Genomic DNA, 20,874 nt, shown 5'->3' on the forward strand with positions numbered 1-20,874 from the left:
ATCTAAACATTAGTTGAGATGACGAAATAGTAAAATTTTAAAAATAACCCCCACATAGTGAGTGTTACTTTATATTTTTCAAGTAAAGTTATCTAATAAATTATAGTATTTCAAGAAGGAAAGGGAAGCCAAGTGTAGCAGCACATGACTGTAATCCTAGTCACTCAGGATTCTGAGGCAGGAAGATTTTGAGTTCAAGGACAGCCTCAGCAACTTGGTAAGACCCTATTTCAAAAAAAATATGGAGGGCTGGGAATGTAACTCAGTGGTAAAGTGCCCCTGGTTCAATCTCCAGTATCCTCCACCTCCAAAAAGGGAAAAGAGAAAAATGTCGTTTTATTAGTAATTCATTAATAAATTGTCGTTCCCAGCTTTACCTCGGACCACTGAAAACTTGTATATAGTCAGACAACAGTGTGAGTAAATAAATTGTTGAAAAGACTTCTTCTTTATACGAATAGCCAGTAGAAGAAATAATGCACAGTTTATTAGTAGCATACCCTTGAAACTTTTGGATTTTCTTCAAATTTTTTAAAAGTAGTGTCTTCACACAAATTGTGTGGCAGTGTTCTGGCATTATTTTAGAATTTTGTAGTTTTGCATTAGAGTATAAAGAGATTGCTCTGTGTTTTAAAGCTGACTTCTGTAGAATTCCTTAGTCTTAATTTTTTTTTTCTTCATTAATCCTATCAGCAGTTTTTCTATTTGATTTGTTCTTTCAAAGATCAACTTCTTGGCTGTTAATTTCCTCCTGCCTTCTTGTGTTATTAAGGGCTTACTTTGTTTATTTTGGGGGTTTTTTTTCTTACATAATAATAAATCATTTACTTTTTCGATTTCTTTTGAGTGTTGTTTTGGGTAGCATTCCAAAGCCTTTGATGTGTGAAGTAGTCTTGTTTTGATGGCTTAAAAACTAAAAATAACAGAATCATTTCTGCCATCATTTTTTATATAAGCCTTGCTCTTTTTTTGCCTTTGTTTTATTCCTTTTCTGCTATTAGGTTAGTTGAATTTTATTTTTATGTTTTGGAATTTCAAGGAATGTATTTACAACTGTGAGTTCATTCATTTAGGATGCTGTGTATCCTCATTGTGAGGATTTGTTTGTCTTGAATTTAAAAAATATTTGAGGACTAGGGTTGTGGCTCAGTGGTAGAGCATTTGCCTAGCATGTGTGAGGCACTGGGTCTGATCCTCATTACTACATAAAATAAATAAATAAAGATGTTGTGTTTATCTACAACTAAAATTTTTTTTTTTTTAATTTTGAGTATTGGGGCTGGGACTGTAGCTCAGTGGTAGAGTGCCTGCCTCGTAAGTATGAAGCACTGGGTTCAATCCTCAGCACTACATAAATAAATAAAGATATTGTGTTCATCTAAAACTAGAAAAATAAACGAATTTTTAAAAATTTGAGTATTTCTTTAAAATGTTTCTTTTATGCTTCTTTCTTTCTTTCTTTGGTGGGGGGGTCGTTTGTGGGGTTTTTTGGTATGAAATGCTTTTTGTTTTGTTTAATTTTGTGTGTGTATGCCAGGGATTGAACTCTTAACCACTGAGAGCAACATCCCCAACCCTTTTTATTTTTTGAGACTAGGTCTCACTAGGTTCCTTACAGCTTCCCAAGCAGCTGGGATTATAGGCATGGGTACCCGCAAGGGTACTGGGTATTAAATCCAGAAACTCTTTTATCACTGAACCACATCCCTAGTCTTTTTGAGATGGAATCTTGCTAAGTTTTTGAGGCTGTCCTTGAACTTGATCCTCCTTCCTCAGCCTCCCTAGTCACTGGTATTATAGAAACCAGCCTCTTGCTAGTCTGGAACATCTCTTAGCTTGATTTAGCCGCTCTTATTCTCTTTAGTTTGCTGTTCAAACTGTCAGTTGAGTTTACTTTAGTCTGCGCTTTTCTTTCCTGATTTGTGTGTGGTAACTTTTAGAAACAATTTGTTTGCCTCATTGGACAATTTTAATAGTCTTCAGTGAACTCATGGGTCAGGGGAGTCATGTTTTCCTTAAGACTCTTGTAATACATGAGCTGTGGAAGTATCTCTCCAATATAGTTTCTCCTTATCTTCTAAAAAGACCACTGGAATCTAGATGAATTCAGATGTCATTAGCAATGAGGTTTCTGGACATAAGCTGGTAATGTGAACTTGGAAACTTTTAGCTGAACATGGGTCAGGACTTTGCTTTTAGTTTCTTTCATGTGACTTTTTCACTAAGGTCTCAAGTTTCCTAGTCAGTTTTCTGACTGATAAATCAAAATTCTCTTGGTACTGCCCTGATATCGACCTCCTATTTCCTTGAGTAGAGCTGGTTGCAGTGCTAGGAACTAAACCTGTGGCCTCCTTACACATGCTAGTGAGACCTTTGCCACTGACCTGCACCCCCTTCTTTTTTTAAACTTTGAGACTGGGCTAACCTTGAATTTGGCAGTCCTCCTGCTCAGCTTCCTGAGTAGCTGGGATGCCCCACCATACCCAGCATCCTTTTTGGTTAATAGAAACTTTGGCAATATGGTGAAGCATATGGACTCCTCATAACACATTTTTAAAGCATTTTCTTTCTTTTTTTAGTTGTGGGTGGACAACACAATACCTTTATTTATTTATTTTTGTGTGGTGCTGAGGATCAAACCCAGTGCCTCAGACATGTTAGGCAAGTGCTGTGTCACTGAGCCCCTCATAACACATTTTGTTTAAAAATGCATGAAGTAAAATATATTGAATTATTGAAGGGAAACCAAATATGTTGAAATGGTTATTTAAAAAATATAAATATTGTGGCATAGTAATGTGCACTTCCTTATTGATGATTTAAATAAGATTTAGCTGGGTGCAGTGGCAAACATCTGTTATAAGTGGCAGGAGAGTTACAAGTTTGAGATCTGCTTTGGCAACTTAGTAAGAACCTGTCTGAAAATTTTAAAAAGGCTGAGGTAAAGTGCCCCTGAGTTCAGTCCTCCATATGATCAGTCAGTTAAGCAGCAGGTATAATACTGTCAAAGTTTCAAAGTAATGATGAACATAAAGGTACGTCTAAGATATGTGTTACCACTGTAATATGATGGGTAAATCAGTTTGGAAAGCTCTTCATGCCATAGTCACTGCTTGTGTTTTATAGAACATGTTTAAAAGACTTACAAGTCTTTTCTTCCCCCGAACTTTGACCAGGGAATCTTGTAAAATACTGAGTAATCATATTCATGAATTATTAGGATTCTAGAGAAATATTTTAGAAAAACTGCTTTCTATTCTATAATTTTACATTATGTTTGTGCATTTAGCAACACTGAAATGAAAGTTTCAAGATAACTCTTTCCAGTATTTTCTATCTTAAAATCTCATCCTGAAATTATATCTAGGAATAGTAGGTATTCAGAATTATACTAGAATAAATATAAAATATAGAAACTTTGGTATTTCCAATATTAACTTACTATTTTTAGATATAGTCTAGTTTTCAAGAAAATAAACTAATGGTTACATGATTGTACATTTTCTTTCAGTATTTAAAGTATTTATATATATATTGCTTTCTTTTCTGTGCATATTTATTTTAATTGTATATACTTTGTGGTGGGGGGGGTGCAATTACCGGGAACTCAACCACTGAGACAGTCAGTCCTGTTTTATATTTTATTTATAGACAGGGTCTCATTGAGTTGCTTAGCACCTTGCCTTTGCTGAGGCCAGCTTTGAACTCTTGATCCTCCTCCCCAGACTCTGGGATTATAGACATGCACCATGATGCCAGGAGCGTATGCATATTTTTAACATCAGTAATATTTGGCATTTTAAATGAAACATGTAAAGTTACGGTATGATTTAACCATTACATTTGATTTTTAATATTTATTTTTTAGAAGTAGTTGGACACAAAACCTTTATTTTATTTATTTATTTATTTATATGTGTTGCTGGGGATCGAACCCAGGGCCTTGCACGTGCTAGACGAGCTCTCTACTGCTGAGCCACAATCCCAGCCCCTGATTTTTAACTTTTCTATATATGGTAGGCTGTGAACATTTGACACAGGTTTTGAAATCTTTCCTGACACATTCCATTATTATTTTGAAGTACTTTCTTGGGGCTCTACTTCTAAAAACTATTTACCAAAGTAAAAGAGTCTAATATTATTGTTAATTCTTGTATACTGCCAGTTTAGGCTATTTTTAGATTAAAGCATGGGGCTGGGATTGTGGCTCAGTGGTAGAGCACTTGCCTAGCACGGGCGGGACCCGGGTTTGATCCTTAGCACCACATAAAAATAAAGACATTGTGTTGTGTCCATCTACACCTAAAGAATAAATATTAAAAAAAAAAAAAAAAGATTAAAGCAGGTAATAACATCTCTGTTTTTGACATTATAAAAGAATAGTCTATTCAGATTTCTAGGATTCTCTCATAAATGAATTTATTTTTCTTTTCCCTCTCATTACTGATCATTGAACCCAGTGGTACTTTACCACTGAGCTTTATCCTCAACCCCTATTTTGTTTTATTTTACATTTTTTAAGACATGATATCAGGTGCCAAGTTAATAAATGATTTTAATGTTCTTTGACTCAAGATTCAGATTCCAGTATATGTCTTTTAAATTGGGTTTTATAGGTTTCTCCTCCCCCCCACCCTCTCTCTCTCTCTCTCTTTGTAATTTAAACATTTTTATGATATGCTTAGATGTGGTTTTGTGTTTTCTTGCTGCTTGAGTTTTGCAGAGCTTTTTAAATTTGTGGCTTGGTAAAATTTTCAATGAGTTTTCACACGAACTAGACATTATCTCTTCATATATTGCCTTTGCTTCATTCTCTCTCCTCCTCCTAAGACACTGATTACAAGTGCATTGGACATTATCACAGTACCCTGTGATACATTGTTAGGTGTTTTCTATTTTTCTTAACATTTCTTAATTAATTTTTGTATTAACCAGACTACCAGTTCTCTTGTCACAACTCTTTTGTTGTGTCTGCGTCACATTCTGAAGTTTCTGTTTGATTCTGGCATATATGTATGTTTTTATGTATATATTATTTTCTCTGTATTTCCTTGAACTTATTAAGTATTTGTTTATTCAAACATTTTAAAAATCCCTTCTATGCCAACTCCAAAATCTGGGTTACTGGGGCTCTGTTTCTGTTGTCTGTTTTGTTTTCAGTACTGTTAGATATTGTAAATTTAAAAGATTTTACAAGCAATGGTGTTTTTATTCAGAGTCTTCACCTTGTTTACCTGCTAGGCATATATAATGGGGCTGAAAACCTTAGTCCATCTGGGGACTGAGCTGTGTTGTGACCAGATTAGTTTTGATAAAGCTCTACCTCTGGCTCATTCTTGGAGTATAAAATTATTTCCCATGCCCACTTTCAGCCAGCTGAGCCCATTATGTTGACCAATGTATTCTGAACTCTAGTTTTGGTCTCCTTTTTAAAGTGAAACTGCCAATCTAAGGGTGTAGCTCAGTGTTAGAGCACTTCCCAGCATGCATGAGGCCCTGGGTTTGACTTCTCTAGGAGCTCTGTCAGTCAAATGAGACTGCTAAAGCCCTGTTTTCAGAGACAGATTTCTCCTTAGCTTCTTAGCTTCCTACCTTTCATAGCTTCACAGTTTGCCTTGTAAAGATGAGTGCCTGGTATTGTCATGCTTAGTTTCCTGTCCTCTCTTTTCACTGGAAATTTGGCATTTAAACATACAGTGTTCCTTCAGCCTTTTGAAAGCACCAGAAGCTCTGCTCAGTTCTCTGTTTCCAAAAAGTGACCCTCTAGAAGGGCCAGATTTAAAAATAAATAAATAATGAAAACAAACAAAAAGTCAGAACTCAAGATTTCAAAGAAATGCTAATACTAACTCAATGACAACATTTAGTAGCCAGAATTCTAGGGACAAAGAACTATAGAAGTGAACTGGCATTTTCTAGTTGCTTCTTCCTGGTTAATTCTGGGAAAATGCTGAGTATTTGGTACTTCGGTAGTTCTGCTCAGTGAGAGTGGCCTTTCTAGTTATTAGAGTTTTTGCTTCAAGCTATCCATCGTACACTTTTTTCTTATAATGTATTTGCTGAGAACATGGCTTATTTATCCATTAGTTTCTTGTGACCTTCATTTTTCTTGATCCCTGTAGTAGTATTTACTTCTTGACATATCTAGTAACCTCCTGGCCCCCATGCGGGGGATTGAACCTAGGACTTTGCAGATGCATGGCAAGTGTTCTGCCACTGAACAGCCCCAGTGTATCTAGCAACTTTTATTGAGTGCTGGGTGTTCGATTTGAACTGATTGTAGTTTATGATATCTTCCTTTAAAGGGGCTTTTTTGGCACAAGAATGATTTGTCCTTAGTTGGGGCAGGTGAGGAGTAACCTGTTGAGTAGTTTAGTTCCATACCTAACAAGGATCTTTCTTGAATACGCCATACTACTTTCAACGTTGAAAGTCCTGGTAGCCAGTATTCACTCTGGAAACCATTAAGCTCAAAGCTCTCCAACTGCTTTTTGCCTGGCCTGTACATGTGCTTCTAGTGTTCACAACACTGAAGGGGATCTTACAGAGAGTTCTGGATCTTTTTTTCTGTATAACTTCTTGACTGCTGCCTTGCAGTCTCCAGTTACCCTAGCTTCTGGGAATTTGTTTCCTCAATTCATGAAACTCTCATTTTCTTCTTGGAATCCCTTTCCCTACTCTGCATTTCTAGAATGTGCTTCTAAGGTGAAAGTCAGAATTGTTATGGAAGGCACCCATTTGTTTTTCAGTCTTAACATTGTCTGTGGTCCAGTTTTCTAGCTTATAACTAAAAGGTACATTTGGTCACTGTTACTTCATCATGGCTAGAAGCAGAAAGTCCTATGTGTTACATTGATGTAATGAAGCCTAGTAACTTACCCAAGGTCACACAGTTAAGTAGCAGTCAAGGTTCAAAACCCAGGCAGTTAGACAGAATAGCCTTCATTTTTACCACTACATATTGCTCCACAATTTTTTTTAAGGTTCAAACATGGTGTTGTTTTATATGGAATTTACTTTTGTGTGAAGCAAGAATCCAACTTTTCCCCCCTAAGTGATGAGCCCCTAGTTTATCTGATCCATTTATTGAAAAATCACCTTATATGCTTTAGGCTGTTTAATTTTTTTTTAAGTATTTTTTTAGTTGTACATGGACACAATACCTTTATTTATTTGTTTCTTTTGTATGTGGAGCTGAGGATCAAACCAGGTGCCTCACACATGTGAAGCCAAGCACTCTACCACTGAGCCACAACCTTAGCCCAGTTTAATTCTTGAGCAGATTATTTTCTTTTTTTTTCTCCCCAATCCTGGGGGCTCAAACCTAGGTCTCATGCATGAAAGACAAGTGCTTTACCTTTAAGCTGCATAGTTATCTTCTAAGAGCAGATTTCTAATGTTATTTTATTTTTGTTTAGTTACTTATTGGTACTAAGGATTGAATCTACCAATAAGCCACATCCCCAGCCCTTTTTATTTTTTATTTTGAAGCAAGGTCTCATTGAATTATGGAAGCTGTCCTTGAACTTGTGATCCTCCCACCTCAGCCTCCCAAATCACTAAAATGATAGATGTGCACCACCACATCAGGCTACAAACAGATTATATTAATTACCAATTACTTTACATTTATTCTTCCAGGTTTTGTTTTTGTTTTATTATGAATCTTTTTTTTTCCTATTGGTACATTATAACTACATACAGTAGTGAGATTTGTTTTTATATATTCATGTATGCACACAATAGTATAATCTTGTTGATTTCAGTTTTCTGTACCTCCCCTTTTCTTCTCTACCTCCCTCCCCCATCTTTCTTCTACTGATCTTCCTCTATTTTCATGAGATTCCCTCTCCCCTTTCATTATCCCCTTTTTCATATGACCATTGACTTTCTGAGTTTGGCATATTTCATTTAGCATGATGTTTTCCACTTCATCCATATTCTTGCAAATGACATAATTTTATTCTTTTATGGCAAAATAAAACTCTGTTGTGTATATATACCACAATTTCTTTATTCATTCCTGTACTGTTGAACACATAGATTGGTTCCATAACTTGGCTATTGTGAATGATACTGCTATAAATGTACTTATTGATATATTGCTATAGTATGCTGACTTTAATTCTTTAGGAGAAATACTAATGAATGATACAGCTGGGTCATATGATGGTTCCATTCGTAGTCTGAGGAACCTCCAAACTGATTTCCAAAGTGGTTGTACTAATTTATAATGCCACTAACAGTAAAAGTATTCCTTTTCCAACCTCATTTTCTATTTATTATTATTATTCTTCCCAGCATTTATTTATTGGTACCAGGGATTGAATTCAGGGGCCTATTTTCCCCAGCCCTATTCTGTTGCTTAGCACCTCACCTTTGCTGAGGGTAGCTTTGAACTCTTGGTCCTCCTGTGTCATTCTCCTCCACCGATTGGATTACAGGCGTGTGCCACCGTGCCTGGCCTGGCCATCAGCATTTATTATTTATTGTGGGGGTTTTTGTTTCTGTTTTGCTTATTTGCTGAGGCTGGCTTCCAGTTTGCTGGGATTACAGGTATGCACCACACTCCTGGATTATTGTTTGTATTTGTGGTGACTGCCATTCTAACTGGAGTCAGATGAAGCCTCAGTGTAGTTTTGATATGCTTGCTGTTTGTATTTTTTTTTTCTTTTGAGAAATATCTGTTAATTTCATTTGCCAATTTATTGTTTAGGTTGTTCAGTGTTTTTTTTGTTGTTGTTGTTGTTGTTTTTGTTTTTAGTTCTTTATGTATTCTGGATATTAATCATCTGTCAGAAGAAGAGGAGTGTTGGTCCTGCACTTTCTTGTAACAGTTGCAAAGTTGACTTTTGTGCAAGATGAGAGATAGGATCTAGTTTCATTCATCTTATATGGCTTTCCAGTTTTCCCAGCACCATTTGTTTAAAAAGCTATCTTTTCTCCAGTGGGTGTTTGTGGCACCTTTGTCAAGAATCAGATGACTATGCCTGTGGGTTTGTCTCTCTGTCTTCTGTTTTATTCTTTTGTGTGTGTCTTATGCCAACACCATGCAGTTTTCATTACTGTAGCTCTGTAGCGGTATTTAAAGTGGAATATTGTGATGCCTCCTCCATTGCTTTTTTTTTTTTGGCTTAGAACTGCTTTGGTGATAATGGGTCTTCCATTCTTCCAAATAAATTTTGAATTTTAGGACTGTTTTTTTTCTAATTCCGTGAAGAATGTTATCAGTATTTCAGTGGGGATTGACTTGAAATCCTTTTGGTAATATGGCCATTTTAACAATATTAACTCTGCCTATCCATGAACATGGGAAGTTCTTCTGTATTCTAGTGACTTCCATTTTTTTCTTCAGTGCTTTATAATTTTTATCATAGAGGTTTTGCACCTCCTTGGTTAGAGTTTTTCTTTTTTTAAGAGATTATTGTGGACCAGGACTGTGGCTCAGTGGTAGAGCATTTACCTAGCATGCATGAGCACTGGGTTCCTGGCACCATATACAATAAACAAATAAATAAAAAGATGTACTTTGTTAAAAAAAAGAAAGAAAGATTATTGTGAATGGAATTGTTTTCCTAATTTCCTTTTCAGCAAATTTGATATTTTTAAAAAATATTTTTTGTTGTAGATGGACACAATACCTTTATTTAGGTTTTTTTGTTTGTTTGTTTTTAATGTAGTACTGGGGATCAAACCCAATGCCTCATGCATGCTAGGCAAGCTCTACCACTGAGCCACAACCCCAGCCCTAGTCTTTTTACTGCTGCTTTCCCCCTCAAACCTAGTTCAATGTTTTAGATTCATCTTCAGAATATTAGTATCTTTAAGCTTTATTGTGCTTTCTTTTGAGGAGCTGGGTGGATGAACCCACTGAGTTACATCCCCAATTCATCACATGAACCCCCTTTTTTACTTTATTTTTAAATTTTGAGACAGAGTCTCAATAAATTGCCCAGAGGGTGAATATGGAAACAAAGTTCTCAAAGTATTGAATAAGTTTTTAAATTTGTCATTTCTAGTATGTGTTTTCTATTTTTACCTTAATTTTAGTTTTTCACTTACATATTTTAGAAATACATATTATTTAAAATAAGTGTTCACTTTAAGAAAGTGACTATTTGAATAAAAAGAACTGAGGTAAGAGAATGACCATGGAATGAATGAGGCAAAAAAGCCAAGTGCAAATGATCTGGAAGTTTGTCTGCCATACTGGAGAAAGGTAGCAAGGAACCAGAGTAACTGGTAGAGTGGGCTAGGTGAGTATCAGGAAATGAAGTTGAAGAGGTGGTAGAGGTGAAAGATAGTTTAGTGCCCTCCGCAAGAACCTGGACTTTATTTTTTATTTTTTTGAGATAGGTTCTCACCAGTTTGCCAGGCTGGCCTTGAACTTGGGAGCTTCCTGCCTTTTAGCCTCTTAAGTAGTTAGGATTATAGCATGTGCCACAGCACCTATCCAGGAACTTTGTCTTTGAATACTGTTTTTTTTTCAGTTGTAGAGGAACACACAGTATCTTTGTTTATTGATTTATTTTTTATGTGATGCTAGGCAAACACTCTTAAATTTTGCCAGGTTTGGGGTTTGTTATCCTTTTCTAAAAGGACTATAGAAGCCTTTCTAATTTCTTTATGCCAGTACTATGTCAAAACTATTTATTTTTAGCTTTGATAGCGAATATTTCTCCAGGTTAGCTTGTACAGACTTAAAAATGACTACAGTTGATTGTTTCATTTGTAATAAATATATATAGCCAGTTTGACACATAACTAGTGCTTTTTTTGAAGAATTTTAAAATTTTGTGGGTTTTTTCCCCCTTCTTTCTCCTTACAACTAGTCTTTCAGCTATTCATATAGTAAATTGATTGTTTACCTGCTTCTGAGGGTAAATATGGAAACAAAGTTCTCAAAGTATTGAATAACTTTTTTAATTTGTCATTTCTAGCATGTGTTTTCTCTTTTTCTAACTTCTATTTTTACCTTAATCTTAGTTTTACTTTGCTATTCTTTTTAAAAATTTTTTTATAGTTATACATGGATGCAATATCTTTATTTTGTTTATTTATTTATTTATTTTATGTGGTGCTGAGAATCGAACCCAAGGTCTCACACGTGGGAGGCGAACACTCTACCGCTGAGCCACAACCCCAGCCCCTTGCCATATTCTTTTCGTACCCAAATGTGTTCACTTTTTACTTATGGGATATGCCCTAGCCTTGAAATAATGTTATTGTCCCATATGGAGAGCTCATTGATGTCATGGGTCAGTTTATGAGGGGGAAAAAAACCCATATTACTCTTTCAGTGTTTTTTTCTTTTTTTAGATTCTATCTTAATCTTTTTCATATTCATAGTTTTGGTATGATTTTTAGATCCTAAAGATCTTCCCAAATCCTCCCAGATCAATGATGTGATCTGGTTTTCATACCTACAAACATATTCTTCTCTCTGACTCTCCAGAAAACCAGTTAAATAGGGTTGCACAGGACAATTTTTCCCAAAAACTGTAGAAATTAATATTGTCTACATAAAAATATCATACTTAGTGTCCTTTCCTTTCAGTGGCATCTACAATTGCTGGTTAACTAGAATCTTCATTTCATTTTGTCCATTCTAACCTTCAAGAGACCTTCTTTGCTGATCTGTGTGATTGCTAGAAGGAGGCAGTTGGATGGAGAATGTTGTTAAAGATTCCATTGTTCTTAAATATTTACTTTCTCCTATACAAGTCCATAAAGGGAAGCCACTTTCAGAGAGTGTGCTGGAAATGAATGCAGCTGCAGCAGATGTTTTTGCCAACAGAGATTTGTGCTACATTTTTGTCTTTATTATGTAATTGCCTTTGCTCCTGGGATCCCATCTCATAGTGCCATTCCCTAGGCAGGTTGTTTCTTTTAGGAGTGGTATTACCCAGATGATTTTGAGTTATGCTTTGGTAAATGCCAGACTTATTCTTTATAATAACTACAGTATAGGGATCAACATGACTTCAGCTTTTCTCCTCCAAGCCTAAGATGATAAAGGCACTGGGCTTTTGTTTTGTTTTGTTTTGTTTTTATTTTTGTTTTTAGCAGAATTAAGTTGTGGGGGAGGGGGGGCATGGTAATGGGGATTGAATCACTGCGCCACATCTACAGGCTTCTTTTAATTTTTATTTTTAGTTACAGATGGACATAATACAATTATTTGTTTTATTTTTTATGTGGTGCTGAGGATCAAACCCAATGCCTCACACGTGCTCTACCACTGAAACACAACCCCAGCGCCCCCCACTCCCCATTTTTTTTTAAGGCAGGGTCTATTGAGTTGCGAAGGGCCTTGAACTTGATCCTCCTGCCTCAGCCTCCAGAGTCACTGGAACTATAGGCATGCATCCTGCACCCAGCTAGAATTAAGTCTTTTGAAGACTTAAATTAATTCATATTTCATTCCAGACTTTGCTGAAGAGATTGTTTATTTTGCCCTCATATACAAAGGAAGCTTAATGAACATAATTTCTGTCCTTTTAGAATTAATACAAAGACTATGAACAAGAACACTCAGGATACAAAATTTATTTTGATTACTTAAGCATGAATCTTTTAACAGTAGGTTTTAGGCTAGGTTAAAGAGAATTTAATGAATTACTTGTCTCCAGAAATATGCCACCTTGTATGGGATTACCTGAAAGTTTTAAGGAAGAAGTGTAAAGACAAAAAGAATGTAGTTGGTAATTAAGGGCTTCCATGTGGATGAAGTTGCTAAAAAGAATAAATCCAAGTCCTGAGAATCGGGAGCCTACTACTCGCCTTGGTAGACAGTTAAACCATCAGGTGGTCCAGATGTGGCGATGCATACCTGTAATACCAGCGACTGAGGAGACTAAGGCAGGAGGATTTCAAGTTTGAGGCCAGCCTTACAACTTAGCAAGGCCCTGTCTCAAAATTAAAAAGGCTGGGAATGTAGTTAAGTAGTAGAACACCCTGGTTTGGGCCCCCAGTAACACAAACACACAGAACTTCAGGTGATGAAACTATGCAGATATTGTAAACTGTTTTCAGCACAATTTCAGTATCTTTTGAACTATTATGAGTTTGATATCTAGGCAAATAATTAGGGTGCCAAATAATTGGATTTTATTGAAAAGAAAGTTACCTTAATCACTTTGAAGGTCAATGTGTTCCAGAGACATGGAAGTGACTTAACTAATCAAGCATTCTCTTGGCAGTATCATATCGCTGTCTAACAAGGTTTCCTGAATCTTTGGGATAATGAGTGGGAATCTTGGTTTTTTATCAGATGCTGAATTATCAGAATTTTGTTTGGCTTTTCACAGGTTCACCGGAACAGCACAATCCGCTCTGGCTGTGATGTGAATCCCTCCTGTGCACTGTGTGGTTCAGGCAGTGTCAACACCATGCTTCCTGAAATCCACTACGAAGCCCCTCTGTTGGAACGCCTTTCCCAGTTGGACTCTTGTGTTCACCCCGTGCTAGCATTTCCAGATGGTAAGAAAGACCACAGGATATAAAGTCTAATGAATGAGACTTAACAAAGGTTTCAGCTCAGGTACTCACTCTAAATGTACCACTTCCCATCGGTCTTCAAACTTTGCAGAAAGGGTGCGATAGATGCGCCAAACCAGTATGTGACACTGAAAAGATTGCAGCTTGCTAGGGAGTTTTCCCATTCACTGTTGAGTGTCTGGGAGGTGCCTGGGTTCAGTTGCCCCCTATCTCTAGTAATCTGATTCTTTATAACTTAGTTTATCTTTAAAAATATGTTCTTTGTATGCACCATGATATAAAATGAATGGGCAGCATTTTTCTTGTGAGTGTATTCATATTGGTGTGTATGTGAAGACATGACATCTTTCCAGTGTGTTCATCAGCATGGATCCTTAGTGTTGGCATGTATTGTTTTTCTGATATTTACCTGCCTCTGATAAGTTTCTGTGTCTATCAGTTCTCCTTTCCCACCTCCCTTTTCACATCTAGCTCCCTCCAGTATGTTAAAAGACATGCATTCCTCTTGGCCATGTTGAGCCTCAGTGTGGTATGGGTCTTGTTCCAGAGAGTATAAAACTTAAAACACAGAAGACAACAAATAAAGGGAACATTTCTAAGAGTTCACAGCTCCTAAATAATAATCCCGGGATGGGATGTAGCTGAGTGCCTCAAATTTGCAAAGCCCTGGGTTGACCCCCGGTTCTCCCTTCCAAAAAAAAAAATAATAATAATAATAATAATTTTAATCCTGGGAATTAAATTTACAAGATGGGTGGGGATATAGTTCAGTGCTAGGACATTTGTTTAAGCATGAGCAAGGCCCTGTGTGCAAGCCCCAGTATCACTGCAGGGGTTTGGGTGGAGTGGCTAGTTTTTATTTAAAAAGAAAAGGAATGAAGCCAGTCATAGTGGCACACACCTATAATGCCAATAACACAAGAGGCTGATGCAGAAGAACTACAAGTTCGAGGCCAGTCTGGGCAGCTGAGTGAAGACTCTGTCTCAAAGTAAAACTTAAAAAAGAAGCTGGTAATGAATATAACTTACTGTGGAACACTCCTAGGTTCAATCCCCAGTGTGTATACATACACACACACACAAACACACACACACACAGAGACTTCAAATAAAAAACAAAAAATAAAATCAAGTTGGTGTAGACTACAATTTATAGTAAGTTTGTATAAGTCAGATTTTGACCAAAGTCTTGGTGGACTAAAGGCAGGTTTAACAGGAAGATTTTTTCTATCAAAGTATTAATAAAGTGGTTTTAAAGCATTTGTAGTATTCTAGAATATACAACTTTTGTTATAAACTATCTGAAGTGATCTTTTTTTAAAATTGCATTTTAAATAGTATACAAACAAAAATATTTGGAAACCACTGCTCTGGATAGTGCTTTTGTAATCTGGTATGGATTCACTGACTTTCACATAATGTGCTCTCTAATCATCACCATGTTGGGGTTGTTTTTTGTTTTGTTTTGATTTTGGTCTTGTTTTGTTTGTGTTCTTTGTTTTTCAGTACTGGGGATTTGACCCAGGGCCTACACATGCTAGGCAAGTGCTATATTCACTGAGCTACGTCCCCAACTCCATATTTATTTATATGCTAATGGCGCATATTATGGCTATTTATTGTACTTTATCTTCTCGAGGATTCAGATCTGTGTTTTTCATGTCATCTTTCATAACATTTCACAAATAGATTGCACCTTTCTGAAAGGAGAATAACTGAAATAGGAGTCTGAAGAATGAGAAAAGGTTGTAGGATTTATAAACTTTACGTGATATGAGAAAAAAACATGGAAACAAGTGGTTTATAAGCTTAAAAGGGCAGGTGGTAGATAAATATCTTAGGCTGTGCAGGCCGTATAATCAGTGTCAGTTTATGTCACAACTGCTCAACTGAAATTTTTAGCACAAAAGCAGTTAGGGACAAGATGTTAAAAAAGGGAGGCCAAGTAGTGTTCCAATAACTATTGGAACAGTGTTCCAATGACTGTTTACAGCAATAGTCATTGCCAACCCCCATCCTTAAGAATCCCCCTTGTAATTGTCATTTGATCATTAAAGAACTGTTATCTCCTGTGTGTGTTCTTCAAATGACTGAATTCTTTCTTGGCTCCCAAATGCTGTAGCTACAAGGAGTTTTGGCTTTTGTTACCAAAATCCTCTTTGTTAAAAGGAAGTGGTATAATATTCCTGCTGCCACATGATGACTTGTAAGAGTAGGAAAATTCAGAAAACTTGGAGCACATGGATAGCAAGATGATAAGAACCATAATGAGTAGGAAATGCCTAAACATTTTCCTTTGAACTTCATATTCAAAAGTCATTCACTTGTCCCTTTAAATATAGATATTACCACTTCCATTATTATTTGTATAGTATTTTATAGTTTAAAAAGCACTTTTCTCATATTTGTCTCATTTGCCTCTTTCCAAACTCCTGTAATTTAATAGATCAAAGAATGCTTAGTGAGATGTGGTGGTTTATCCAAGACTAAATGGCTGTAGAATTGAAACTGGGAGTCAGCTAATGCCTGTCCTTCCTCTCACTATATTCTGTGTTCCTTCCCAGAGAAATTATTATGAAAAGTCAGATTTCTGCCTATTTCAAGATTCTGATTCCAGACAGAGCCTCCAGGAAAACTGGAAAGCATTTTCTTGAGTTATTCTTTGAATTTATTTATTTATTTATTTATTTTTATTTTGGTACCAGGATTGAACCCAGGGGCACTTTAATACTGATCTATATCCCCAGCACTTTTTATTTTGAGACAGGCTTTCACTAAGTTGCTAAGGCTGACATCCTCCTACCTCAGCCTTCCAAGTTCCTGGGATTATAGGTATGGTCCACCATGCCAACTACTTTCTGAATTATAGTGTTGTATGGTCTCAAATTTGAAGACAAAAAAAATCCAAAATTGTACTCAATGAAAATCCCCTAATAAGCATGGTAATCATTCCTTTGTCAGTAGTGTTACCATGTATAACTGTTGTTGGTCTCCCCCAACTCGCAAGCAAATATGTCTGAGCCACCTGCCTCACATCTCTCATGTATTTCATCACTTAGCATGCTATTAGGAGGAACTCCTTCCCTATTAATATTTTCTGCCCTGCTTACTATGTCATACCTATATGACTACCGCCCTTCTGCCCTCCCTTATACTTCACCATACCATTTCATTCCAAGCAGTAAAGAAAGAAAATATTTAGAGTACCTCTTTCTCTGATCTTTATCATTTTCTTGGCCTCCAAATACTGCTTGTGTGTATGTTATTCCTCCCCTATCTGCTATCTCCTTATATCAAACTCACAAAACACACACACACACACACACACACACACACACACACACACCCCTCCTAACTATAAATCTGGGGTTGGACAAGAGAGTTGGCCAGCCATGTTCTATTTATGAAAGTATAAACAAAAACATTTATAAATTTTACCATCCTAAGTAGGATACATGAACTATATTTGTCTATGGGTTAGTTAGGTCTCCCCAGGTTATTTCACATAATTCTAATTATCCTATTTAACATTGTTCCTATTAGGATAATTTTGCTTTGATGTGAATAAATGCCATATTCAGAGCACAGTTTATTTGTAAATGAACGATTCCCAGAGCCATAGAGACGCCCAACTCCTGAGGGTACCACTCATTTATATTTTATTTGAATACACCCACAAGGCAGGGTTGTGCACATATGTAATCTCAGCAACTTAGGAGAGCAAGGTAGGAGGATCACATGTGTAAAACCAGCCTTAGCAACTTAACATGATACCCTGTCAACAATAAAATAAAATAAAAAGCACTAGGGTTATGGCTCAGTGATAAAGTGCTCCTGGGTTTGATCCCAGTACCCCCCACACACACACATCCAGAAAGCACCCCCTGAAATATTGGCATTCCCTGTATTTCACTGTATTTCATTTAACTACACTGAAAACAACTCATCCTAGTGCTGTGGTTCCAATTCTTGTGCACTAGACTTGACTACTGGTCTGCTCTGTTGTAGCCTCTTCTCTAGGAGATGTTTAAAAATGGTAGAATTTCCAATTTTGTTTTTCTTAACAAGGTTAGTTTTGATTCATTCTTTAATTCCCATGATGGTTACATTCATATAAACCTCCCATATAAATGGTTCCATTGAATTTCTAATCGCTCCATTCATTGGCTATCTGTTGGGATTTTTTCCTCCACATTTGGAATTGTTTAAATGTGATACTTAGCTATATTCTGTAGGGCTCTGTAACAAATTTTAAGCAGTTTTACAAATGCTTCCTAATCAGTTTGTGTGGTTGCTGTATCACAGCCAGCTGCTATTCTGACCTAGAGTTCTCTCTCTCAACCTTCAGTGCTCCATTCATTGCCATTAAGGGCATCTAGGTAAGAAATTTAATTGGATGGGGTGGCTTAGACATGGTATCTCAAGTCTGTAACCCCAGCCATGTGGGAGGCTGACAGGAGGATTGCAAGTTTGTGGTCATCCTGGGCAATTTAGGGAGAACTTGTCTCCAGATAAAAGGGGTTGGGGTGTACATCGATAGTATAGTCCCCTGGCTGTGGAAGTTGGAGGAATAGAGTGTAATAGCCTCTTAGTATTCAAGCAGAAGTATTGTTTCTTTATCAACTTCCTTAGTAATTAATTAATTCCTATTTAGAAATGTAGAGGATGTATAACCTTGGGGGAAACAATGTTAACTTTTAAGTTTGTAAAAAGGGGTTATTAAGGGCATCATCTGCTGACCAGGAAGTTGTTTGCCAAACTGGACCTCTGAGGCTACTACAACTTCCCAGCAGGAGGATGAAGTGAGCTTACAAAATAAGACTTGTTTAAGAAAATGGTTCAAAGTAATGAGTGGAACTGTAGAATACCAGAACCTGGTAGACCTGCAGTCATGGTTTGATTTTGTTTGAGGAAATAGTAACTTAGGGTGGTATTAGTAATAGTTTTATTTTCCTATTATGTATCTGATAAGGAAACCTCTTCACTTAATAACACTTTAACCCCAAGTGCAGGTATAGAATGTGGGATGTCATCTAGCTGCGTGGATCCCTGTTAAGTGTTTTTTTCGTTTCATATTCCTTTCAGTTCCCTTCTCCAGCCTGTTTCAGTTTTTTTATTTTGTTTTGTTTTTTTGGTTCCTGAGATTGAACTCAGTCAAGGGCACTCAACCACTGAGCCACATCCCTAGCCCTGTTTTGTATTTTATTTGGAGACAGGGTCTCACTGAATAGCTTAGTACCTTGCTTTTTTGCTGAGGCTAGCTTTGAATTCCCGATGTTCCTGCCTCAGCCTCCCCAGCTGCTGGGATTATAGGAACCACCACGCCTGATTCACATTTTTAACAATAGCTATTTGGATTTAATTTTTTTTTTTTTTTTTTTTTTTTTTTTAAGAAGAATCTGAAATCTAGTCCATTGTTATTTTTAGTATGACCAGGCCTCTCATTTCCCTATGTACCCTTTTTTCACTGGCTTCATGTTCAGGTTTGGGAGAGTTGTGACTGGGGAAAAAAAACCAAAATCACTGTGCTTTTGGTGTCCTGTTACATATATACACACCTTTTGCCAAGTGGAGGTATTCATCTTCTGACAAAGGGGTATCTGGGCATATGCAGAAAGTGTCCTCTCCTTCCCTGAGCTTTCATTATGCATTCAGGCTGGAGCCCAGCTTTCAGACTGTTGTCCTACGCTGGGTACTTCTTAACAATGCTTTATTTCCCACACACCCCTTTTCTCAGCCTGGTCTGAATTAGAGCAAAGGACTTTTACCATCGATACTTCTAAATTTGATTCGTGACTAATGTGTTATTTTCCTCACCCATTTTTAATGTACAACTGATTTATTTTTAGGAATTGGTATAGTGAGTTTGTTTTTATATGTGAATGAGAAAGAATGATTTTGGAAATTTTTTTTTTTTCAGAAGATTGCACTGTTCTCAGTTATTGTCTTCTTTCTTTCTTTCTTTCTTTTTTAAAGGTATTGGGGCTTAAACCCAGGGGCACTTAAGTACTTAACTACCTGAGCCATGTCCCTAGTCCTTTTTGAGACAGGGTCTCACTAAGTTGCTGAGGCTGGCCTCAAATTTGGATCCTTCCACCTCAGCCTCCTCAGCATTTGGGATTATAGGCATGCACCACCATGACTGGCAGTGTTACTTTGTAACCTTAGACAGAATTAATTCACCCTGATTTTGTTTACTGTCTTCAAAATAAGCATAATGATGCTCACTTCATGGAATTGTTGAAAAGGTTAGTGATACACACATAATATGCCTGTCACATAAGAATGGGTTCAGTGATGGTAATTTATTCGTCTCTTCCCTGACTCCCTATCCTGGTTCTAATTGAACACATCCTTTGTCCTTTCTGGAGGCCAAAACACCATAAACATTTAGAAACTACTAAGTAGAGTAAGTGAACTTTCATTGAATTTTGAAAGATGGAATTTTTCTGACAAGAAAACCAGAGAAATAATATAGGGGAAAATATAGCCCAAACCGCCTGCAGGAATAAGCTTCTGTGTAGTGGGAGCTGCTTAAAGCAGTTTCTTTATCTAGACTTAAAGAGCATAGATTAGATAGAACCTGAGCAGTTGTGTAAATTTGGAATGAGTTGGATTTCCCTTCTCATACCCCTTTCACACTGAAGCAGTGACTAGTATGGACTCTAGTAGGGTTAGATTTATTATTATATATATTATTGCTATGTTGGGAGCTGAACCCAGGAGCACTCTACCACTAAGCTACAAGCCTAGAGCCTCACTGAGTTGCCTAGGCTAGTCTCAAACTTGATCCTCTTGCTTCAGTGTCCTGAGTCACTGGGATCACAGGCATGTGCTTCCATGCTCTGCAAGGGTTGGAACTTTGTAGTATTTCATGGATCGTTGCTTGATTTCCTAGGGGAACAGAGGCCCAAAAAGAAATATTCTGGCCTTTAGATTAAAATGATCCTGGAAAACTTTCCAGAACCCTAAAAAAAAGACTCAGACCTATGTAGCCATGGTGGTGGAATATCAGAATGTTGCAAAAACATAACAAGGAAAATCTAAACTGAACATGTGCAACTATAATCCCTGCTACTTAGGAGGCTGAGGCAAGAGGATCACTAGTTTCAGGTTAGCCTAGGCAATTTTCCAAGATCCTATCTCAAAATAAAAAGGTCTGGGCGTGTAGCTTAGTGGTAGATCTTCGTGGAGTTCTATCCCTAGTACCACAGAAAAAGAAATCTTAAAGTTGCATATTGTCACTAGCGTTCAAGAATAATGGGTCAAATCAAATAAAAGGACTAAGTAAAAAAAAATCTCTTTACTGATACACACAGGGAAAATTTTATGGAATAACACAAAGGCATAAAGAGTTTTAACGGGATCACCAAA

The 20,874-nt window shown here is 36.8% G+C and overlaps 1 protein-coding gene across 4 annotated transcripts in view; it reads left to right on the plus strand.

Moving 5' to 3' along the window:
* Positions 1-20,874, plus strand: part of Kansl1 (KAT8 regulatory NSL complex subunit 1) — a 187,576-nt gene that overhangs the window by 155,863 nt on the left and 10,839 nt on the right. For all 4 annotated transcript variants that reach the window (XM_076870010.2, XM_076870013.2, XM_076870014.2 and 1 more), the window contains exon 8: positions 13,311-13,482. In XM_076870010.2, coding sequence (XP_076726125.1) covers positions 13,311-13,482 — 172 coding nt within the window. The remainder of the gene's footprint in view (positions 1-13,310; positions 13,483-20,874) is intronic.

Source organism: Callospermophilus lateralis, chromosome 11 (genome assembly GCF_048772815.1).
Source record: "Callospermophilus lateralis isolate mCalLat2 chromosome 11, mCalLat2.hap1, whole genome shotgun sequence".
NCBI classification, from domain to species: Eukaryota; Metazoa; Chordata; class Mammalia; order Rodentia; family Sciuridae; genus Callospermophilus; species Callospermophilus lateralis.